This window comes from Cavia porcellus, unplaced genomic scaffold, assembly GCF_034190915.1.
Source record: "Cavia porcellus strain 051 isolate PalLab524CR breed Dunkin Hartley unplaced genomic scaffold, mCavPor4.1 scaffold_1, whole genome shotgun sequence".
NCBI classification, from domain to species: Eukaryota; Metazoa; Chordata; class Mammalia; order Rodentia; family Caviidae; genus Cavia; species Cavia porcellus.
The window spans coordinates 96257712-96267437 of NW_026947484.1; the positions used below are offsets into that span (position 1 = coordinate 96257712).

Genomic DNA, 9726 nt, shown 5'->3' on the forward strand with positions numbered 1-9726 from the left:
TCTCACTATGTAGTTCAGGCTGACCTTGTAGCCTGACTGTGTAGCCCAGGCTGGCTTTGAACTCACAGCAATCCTGTTTGCCTGAATCTGGGATTACAGGGGTGCAACACCACATCTAGGTCATTGTGGGGCCTAATCTTTAGGAAAAGGTCCAAGATGTAAATGTACCTAAACACTGCAGAATACACAGGCTGCAAGGAGAGAGAGAGAGAGAGAGAGAGAGAGAGAGAGAGAGAGAGAGAGAGAGAGAGAGAGAGAGAGAGAGTTTATCTATTAAATCCTCTTTAGAGTTAACTAGGATAAAAAAATTCACAATATGTTTGTCCCTTTAGGAATGAGACCTCCCAATATGCAAATGATTAATTTGTGTCCTAGAAAGACTCTACCCTGTTGCTTTTGGACTGTTTATTTTTAAAACAGCCAACATCTGAGCAGAAGTTAAGATAACTTGGACTGCAGTGTCTTCATGAATAATATCTCTTGTGCTTTGGGCATCATGAGTGTTCAGTGGGAGATGCTTTCCTTGTCAGCCACATTGGGAGCACTTTTCTTGTCTCTACACCTTTGAGAGATCTCTGTGCTCTCAGCTTCCACTTCAGTCATTTCATTCTCATGGAGAGAATCCTAAGGATTCAGCATGCAGATTTCAGATTTTGTGACCTGACAGGAAAAGTAGCACAATTTATATGAACCATTTCCTAAGATTCTGGCAGATACTTTAATGATCACTATCCTCCTTCATGATCTCCAGTTGACTCTTTCATCTTAATTATGTTCTAAACCAGCCATGTGAGTATTTTCAGGAGAGGAGAGTGTGTGCCTAGTGCTGTCTTCTATTAGTATGATCAGGTCATAGAAACCTCTAAACAGGTGCTCACAGGAACACAAAGGAGGTCCCTGTGAATGGGGTATTAGGTGGAGGGAGAAATGTAGTGGGCAGTTTCAATTCATGCCTAACCCTGACTCAAAATTCTTTCCCTAAGCAGTTTTATTCCCTTAAATACACTTTTATCACCATTCTTTCTGGTTATCTTTCTACTGTAAGACTATTACTTTTGTTTGCTTTGTGCCTCATCTCTAGCTCCCTATAAAGATTAATGAACCCAGCACCCAGTAAACTTGTTCTTTCCCTCCAAACTCTTTCTATATGAGCAGCTCTACCACTGAGATTTCAGAGACCACACAAAAATTTTCAGCAGCTTCCTTTTTGTGCCATGCAAGGTCATGCATTCGAGGAACATTCGAGGACTCTTAGATGTTTAATTTTTCATTTTTATGCCTTAATATACTTCAATACTTGGATATTACTGAGAAAGTTTTACTGGCTTTCCCTTCATTTCAATTGTAGCAGTTCATATACACGATATTAGCTTTGATTATTTCTTTTGGGCTTTTATTCATAAAATCAGTGATATATAGTTTTATTCTTGGGTATTTTAAAGTGATGTGGATCAAACTCAGAGCCTCTCATATATTCCATTGGCACTGTTAAGTTGAATTTCATCCAAGCCTCTAAGGTGGTCTGTTATTCATTTTATTCTGCGTTTGACAATGATGGATAAATGAATTCTATCTTCCATACTTTATTAGGTTGACATTGAGGTTTGGAGTACTTTTTTAAAGAATGAACACATGTAGGAAGTTTTCATATGATGCAAATTCAGCGAAAAAAGCAAACACAATCTGTGTGAATGTAGAGAAGATATTTTATTATATTAACCCCAATGTAGAATTGTACATATTATGTGCATAATAAATATAAAACCTTATAAATAGTTAAAAATTTTACATAGACAAATAAATAAATACTTTCAAGTTTGAAAAGTCAGTGGGAAGAAAAACAGAACATGGTATGATTAGAGTCTAAAGTGAGAGTCTTCAAATGGCAGAACTGTGAAAGGGTGACATCCTTGACAAGAACCATCTCCATGTTAAACCTGGACTTGTTGCTTAGTCCTGCATCTTTCTTGCCAGTTTTTCTGATAAAGAGAAGGCTCTGACAATTTCTGCTCTGACAACCTCCCAGGCACAAGGGCTGTAGCTCTTCTCCTTCAGGTAAACAGCCATCCTGTGGAAGTATTTCCTCACAGCCATTCTGGAGTCCTCATGCATCAGGGAAGGTTCTTCCAGCCCTGTCTCCTGGGTCAGGCAGGCTTCCAGGTCATTCAGCTGCTGATTAAGGCCAGTGCAGAAGGTGTCCATCAGGCTGTGGTCCCAGGCAGCAGTTGAGTCCTGTGATGTGAAGAGATTGAAGGTCTGCCTGGTCATCTCATGGAGGACAGAGAGAGCCTGAGCCTTCTGGACCTGCTTTCCATCAAACTCCAACTGGGCCAAGCCAAAGTCCTGTCTGTGCTTCAGGCAGGGGAAAGTGGAAATTCTCCTCATTTGTCCCAGGAGAATCAAGGCCCTGGTGTTCCCCTGGCTGTGGGTCTGAGGCAGGGTGCAGGCCAGAGAATATGGTGCCATGATAGTGAGCACCAGCATAGCCACCAATCCAGACAATAGCCAGGCCATGGGGATCCTGCTGATGCTGCTGGGCTGTCTGAAGTGGATGTGTGATCCTGCACCTTTGCCTGTGCGTTCTCTGAAGACTCTGGTGTGTTCAGCCAACTTAAATAGGGAACACACCAGCTTCATTTTCTGAATGCCCTTCCTTTATTTTCTACTTCTGTTTTCTTGTTCCTTTTTGCTTTCTGTACTGGGGTTTTGAGTAAAGTTTCTCATTCACTTTGTTTTCATCATTGCCTTCATTCTCCACACCACCTGACCCTCAATAGATCTGTTTTCACAAATGAATTCCTAATGAAAAGTCAGTGGCACAGAGATGATATATATGATACGTATGAATATTTACTTTAATATGTATTGTTTATATACTGAATTCATATCTTTGTATTATATATGTAAGCACTATGAATCTATTTTATTTAAGAACAGTTTTAAGCATGATTAAACAAAAATTTAAGCTAAAAGTTACATTTAAAAGCTATGATACTGCAATTGATAGTACCTAAATCTCATAGTACTCTATATATTCACTGGTCATGTGGGTAAGCCAGAGTGGTATTCGTGTGCAACAGAGTACTACTCTACCATGAAGAAAAATAGGCATTATTCATTTCTGAGAAAGTGATGAACTTGAAATCATTAAGTTAACTGGAATAAATCAGACTGATAAGCTAAATCGTGTATAGTTTCACTTACATGAGAAACTCAAGTTATTTATATAATAAGAAAATAAAAGATATATAACAGGAGCTTTCTCAAAGATCTTTCTCAAAGGTAAGGGGATCAAGAGTTAGGGAAGGGTGAGAAAGGAAAAGTTATGAAGAAAGTATTTAAGATGGTGATATGCATGTGTCAACTTTGTATAATCATGTAAACATGTACTTCATATATCTCAATAAAAATGTATAAAAAGTAAAAAAAACAAATAGCCAGGCATGGTGGTGCAGGCCTATAATCCCAGCATTTGGGAAGCTGAGGCAGGAGTATCATTGCAAGTTTGAGACAGCATGGACTATAAAGTAAGCTCAAGGGCAAACTGAACTGCATAACAAGACCCTCTCTCCAAAAAACAAAAAGATAATAACAATGAGTAAAATTATATGTGTCTATTTATAATTAACTTCAAAATAAGTTCCTTTCAAGTTTGCTATAATTTATATCCTATGATTTTCTACTTATAAATAATATATATATATATATATATACTTATAATTTAGTGATTCTGGTTCATGTAGATATTTATATAAATTTGAATGAGTCACATTATACTCAAAATTTTCAATTTATAAAAACTTACTGTAGTAGAGTGAAATTTTTAAATGTCTTTTAAATCACTAAAATACTTAAATATAACATATTTTTAACTTGCACTGGTAGTGCAAATTATTTTCATTTTGTTTAGTATGAAAGAATACTCTTCAATTGGTTTAGCTATTAGACTTATTTAGGCTTAGTAAAAACTGTTTTTTCTCTAAACTGAACATAATTATTGATGTGTTCAACAGGTGTAATAGAAGTAAATATTAAATACACTTTCAGTTTGCTTCCCATGACCTAGAACATATTTAGAAGCACTGACAATAAAATCTAAAGTGCCCTGAGGATCAAAAATCATATAACAGGAGCTGTCCAATAGTTAAGGAGCACAAATCAGGTATAAAATGGGGGAGAAAAATCTTCCAATCACAATCATGATGGCCCACAGGATTGCAGCAGATATCTCTCGTGTACTTTGGGCATCTTTCATGAATCATTGTCTATATCTTTTATGTTCTACAGAAGGATAGGCAACATAAGTTCTAAGGAATAATATTAACTTAGAGTCCTTTTTGTAGGTTAAATCCATTGTAATATGCTAGATTGTTCATAATTCCACTAATTAATTTAGACACACATGAGTTATATCATTTCCACAGAGAATACATGTTTTAAACATGTTTTTCACATTCATTTGAATCAGATTGATCTTTTCAAAACTTGCATTAGGATTCAAATAACTAAATGATCCACATGTAAAAAAGTAAATGGGCTTTGTAATTATCCTGTGTATCATGAAATACAAGAGATATCGATTCACACTTCCTTTTTCATAGAAAGCAAAAGTTAGTTTTTTTGTTGGTGTTGGTGTTGTTTTCTTGCATTGCACTGACTGGGGACAAATAGAAAACAAAATTGTGTGCTAGCATGAAAAAAATAATGAAAGTATGAAGAAATATTCTGCTGGGAGAATTAGGGATAAATATAACCTAGTTCCTTGTGCTCAGGAAGATGGAGAACAAGTTTTAGATGAAAGAACAAGAAGATGTTTGAAGCAATGTAGATAAAGGCAGCCAAGGGTCTTGCTTATCATAAGTCAGACACTAATCTTAGCATTTACCCAATAAGTTCTCATTTGTTCCTGTGAACAGTAACCTAGCATTTCATACCTAGTGAAACCCTGTCCTGTGCCCAGACCATTAGGCCAATGGAGACATCATTGACTAAGGCACACATTGAGCAGTTCCACTCTTACTCCCGTTTACAGCAGGAACCATGAAAGCACAGGGATCCACGAGCTATGCAGTCACTGTTGACTCCACCATGAGAGAAAATACCACTCTGAGTCTTCACCTTTCACCTGCTGTCTGGGGATATTTCTGACCATAAGAACCAGAGCTTCCTCTGGACTGATCTGTATGTTCCAGTAAATTGAGTCTTCTTGTAAAATGGTGGCTTCTCATTTCTTCAGATCTCCTCACTATCCTTGGCTGAAAAGTCCTATTTGATTCAACCAGACATGGAACTTAGTCAATAACCTTGTGCTTTTTATAGACATCAGTTATTGTCTATGTTTTGTTTTCTCCAGAGTATATACTCATTAACTTATATTTGGTAAACACTTTTGCACCCTAGCTATGAGTCTTAGGACATGAACCGAAGCAAAATGAAATAAAGCAAAATGAAATAAAGGACCTAAATAAAATGAAGTCAAGGAGCTGTGGCTCAGAGTTCATACCTCGAAAGGCTCTTTGAATTGATTAGTGGTGCAAAAATGGAAGAAGATCTGGAGAAATGAAGAGTCTAGCATGTTGCAAGACAGCTCAGATAAGAAACACTGGTTTCCCACCTAGTCAGTTACTTGGTCTCTTATTTGTAGGGAATTAGCCCTTGGCTTCTGTTTTAACTATATTAAGTTTCCTTGAGGATTTGGTCCTAAATCCTGGGCAATGTCATGGCTGAAGTGCAGAAGAGGAACCGGCATAAAGAGTATTTTAGCAGTGCAAGAAAATAAATTCATAAAAAAGCATAAACTAGTGTGCCTTTGGCTTTTGTATTTTAAAATGAATCTTCCCTAATGTAATTACTGCAAAAATCATCTGTTGAAGGTTTCAGAACTTCTCATACACAAAAATGCTGAATAATCATTTGATACTTTTTTGTATTTTAATTCATATGGGCTTAAGTGCTTCATTTCTGTTTTATTTCTAAAATTTTGCATTCAAAATTATATCTTTATTTCAAGGTGAAATATAAATGTATTCTGAATCTCTGATTCAATGTTTTTTGGCAAAAAAAATTCCCACTCTTCTTTATTCATTGCTATATTCACTTGTCTATCCTTTTCTAGCTCAGAGATCTACTGTTTAATAGTTGACCCATTTCTTTTTCTAGACATCATATCCAGGAATCCCTAAGCAAAGAAATCATCTTATCAGATGGATGAATTTTTGTTGAATCTCTATCATTTCAGGAACTATGCTATATATAATTTTTCCCTTTTTCTTGGTATTTTGGATTGAAACTAGGCCTTTTTCATTGAATATGGTCACAGCCTTTTGTTTACTTTTTTATGTTGGGACAGAGCCTCACTAATTATCCAAGGATAGTTTATAGCCAGACTGCATTGAAACTCCCAGGGTGCTAGGATGACACGAGTCAATATTTGTGACAGAAAAACTAATTGTTAATTCTAGAGAAATAATATGATTACACACAAAAAACTTTGAGATGAAATGGTGTAAAGATAATTTTTATATTCAACAAGGTTGTTCAAATAACTTTAATGCAAGATTGTACTGAATATTTACACAAAAGAGCAAATAGTTTTTTGGGGGAACATTTTCATCAAGTTTCTATTTGTATTAATTAGAATATTAGTGAGAAACAACGAACTGAGTTGCAATCAAAGACTCATTCTGTTCTACTGTGACAGATATCTTCAAGAACCTGCAAGAAGTCATATGACCATGCTTTCCTTATGTCCTCTAGTGTTAAGCAGAGAACTTTAATTTCATAATGTGGTCTAAGATCTTCTGTCCATACTGGTAAGTAAATTCATGATGCTGGGAACTGGAAAGAATGCAACATGTCCTATGTGTGAAAATGGTTGAATTAGACTTTGGTACAGAATTATTTTCATAAAACAAGTGCTTTTTAAAAATGAGTTATTTTTGCTGTTAAAGGTAGCATTAGTACACACCTTTTGTAGAAATGAAGGATGATCTCACTGAAAGAACTTGGTATTGCTTCCCACAATTCACCCAAGTATAATTCCTTTTCAATATTGTTTGCCCCTAAGTATCATATGAGAATACCTCTGGACTGAACTGATTAAATATGGAAGGAAGTGATCTTTTGGCCAGAGTGTAGAGACATGAAAACACATCCTTATGATTCACTATAGCTTTTCATTTTGCAAGGGAAGCACAATAGACACATTTGCAGTCATATGTGGAAGATGTCAAGGCCAAAATGTATACATCACTGAAATCCTGGAATCACACCGTGAGGCCAAACAACTGATCTGATCAGGAATTCATGTATTGAGCTCTAATGCAAAAGAAAGATAAATTTGTGCTGTGTTCTAATTGCTAGTAGTTTTAAATCTATCGACTTCACTGACAAATCTTTTAAAAATATCCTGTTGAATAATGTTTGTTACAAAAATATCAGCCTTTAGAAACTGCACAAGCACAGGCACTGTGTTCCTTTTTTATTCAGGACACAGATGATTCCTTGCAAATTTTTCAGAACAGCAAATCCCAAGGATGGAGAAACTGAGTTTCTGCCTGTGTCAGCTTCCTGTGATCCCTCATTTGAGCAAGTCTCCTGAGGAGTATCTCAGAGCCCACCTCAGCCCAAGCAGTAAGCTGTCCTCCTGGCTGAAGAGATGGGAGATTTGCTGGAACAGCTGAGGGTGTCCCAACTGGCTGGTGAATTGTTGAGTGCCATTTCCCTTTTTTCTAGGGAAAGTAGAAGTCCATTCTGCCCTTTAGGCATTTCTGAGACGGCATCCCTAGCTGCTGCCTTAGGAGCAAACAGGTTTCCCATTCTTGCAGGGTCCAGCCCCCAGGGCAGGCTCCAGGCAGGTGAGCTGGCAGGGCTGCAGCAGGGCCTCCCTCGCCTTTCGCCTTAGGAGACAACTGTGGGCCGTGGTGCGTTCAGCGCATCAGCGGGCGGCCGCAAGGGGCGCGCGGGCACCGCCGCAGGAGGCAGCGGCCTGGGTGGGGGAGGGCGGAGCTGTGAGCCCCGAGGGAAGTGGGAAGCTGCGGGGCTGAGCCGCGGTTCCCGCAGGTGCTGCCGCCCGCGAGGCCTCTGCGCGGCTCCTCCGTCAGGTTCGGAGCTGAAGCAGTGAGTCAGAGGGACCAGGCCCCCGGAGCGGACCCAGTGGCGGCTCAGCCACAGCACCGGCTGGGCTGGGCGCGGGCGGCGTCTCCGGGACCTCTCTGTGAGGAGGCGTCTTTCTGGCCCGGAGCGCTTTCCCGAGGGCGCGGGGCTCCGGGAGCGCGGGCTGCGGCGTGGAGGGCGCGCGGGGCGCCCGGGCGGTGGGGGCGGGAAAAAGAGGCTGCGGGGGCGAGAAGGGGCCGCGGAGGGCCAGGAAGAGGACGCCAGGGGGCTTTGGAGCTCAGAGCTGTGAGGATGAGAGAACTGACAGGACCGCTCTCAGCTTCTCCGGACTCAGGCGCCTCCTCAGACAAGGTTACCGGGCTTGGAGGGGGCGAGGCTTCCTTCAGGGACCTGGGCTCAGGGCTGCAGAAGCCAGGGTGAGGCTGAGGGCTGCAGAGGCTTAGGGCCCTGTGCCCAGGGTCTTCACAGGCACCCAACGGCGTGTGCTGAGAAAGTGTGTTCTGTACAAGGATGAACTTTGTCCTTTTTATGGTCTGGATTTTATTTCAGTTTTTAACTCCTTTCACTTGGACAGTATAACACAGTCTCTCTGGATTGTGTTGTTCGTGTTGTATTTTCAGCTCCTCTTTACCTGTGTGGGAGTACTGAGGAAGAGATTCATAGATCCAGTTTCCTATTTTCCTATTGTAGGGGAAGTGTGATTTTTGTAACGTGATCTTAGTGATTTGGTTATTTTTGGATACATATCAGATTGAAATATTCATAATTCTAGGAAAATTATAGTGCTAATGTAAAAGTCTCATGACATCCAGCTGTACAACAAACATAATAATTGTTAAAGGAAAGCGGTGTGAAAATAACAGAAGTAAATTACACACAGGTACAGATTGTGGTACTCTGTCATTCTAGAAAAATGTTCAGGTCAGAGAAAATACTAGCTGCCAGAATCAAACAGCATATAAAAATTACTATGGGACTATCTCAAAAATGTAAACTGTTCATTATTAAGGGGATTCATATAATATTTCATATCACAGATTATAAGGTAAAATGACCAAAAGCCATAAAATATAGATTATTAAAAATAATGTGAGCAAAGGTAATCTTTGTATGTCAAGCCATCACTGATGTAGGGGCAAATAATTCAGAATATATAATAGAAAATGTTGATAAAGGTGAGCATAGATTTTACATTTTAGTATGATAAAGATGAACAAAGCTCTCAAGCCAAAGAAGTGCAGTATCCACACAAACTGATAATCACAATGAAAGGGGTGATGTTCTTCATTTCCAAAGTGCTCTGAAAATTAATAACCATCCAATACAGAAGTTTATAAATGATCAGAAACCAGGAATAGAAATCTAAAGGGCTAATCAAGATAGGGAATCTTGCTCATTGTTAAAGATATACAAATGTAAATCAAGAGTAATAAAATAATTATTTTTAAGTAGTCATATTTTCAAAGAGTTTGGGAAATAGGTATTGTAATACACTCCACAAAAGTATATTTATTGAAACCCACTGGAAAATGGGAATAGTTAGTGTTTTTAAATATCTGGAACAGCGTCTCTCCTCTTTATGCCAACCTGAGTATGACTGTGACTCTGCCT

The 9726-nt window shown here is 38.9% G+C and overlaps 1 protein-coding gene across 1 annotated transcript; it reads right to left on the reverse strand.

The window, feature by feature from the left end:
• Positions 1-1950: 1950 nt before the first annotated feature.
• On the reverse strand, positions 1951-2514 carry LOC100729220 (interferon alpha-21-like). The gene has a single exon (XM_003478853.5). The coding sequence runs from the start codon at positions 2512-2514 to the stop codon at positions 1951-1953; it is 564 nt and encodes a 187-aa protein (XP_003478901.3).
• Positions 2515-9726: the final 7212 nt, after the last annotated feature.

Bases quoted from the DNA above. Each gene is read 5' to 3' on its own strand.
- LOC100729220 (XM_003478853.5), bottom strand. From the start codon at position 2,514: ATGGCCTGGCTATTGTCTGGATTGGTGGCTATGCTGGTGCTCACTATC.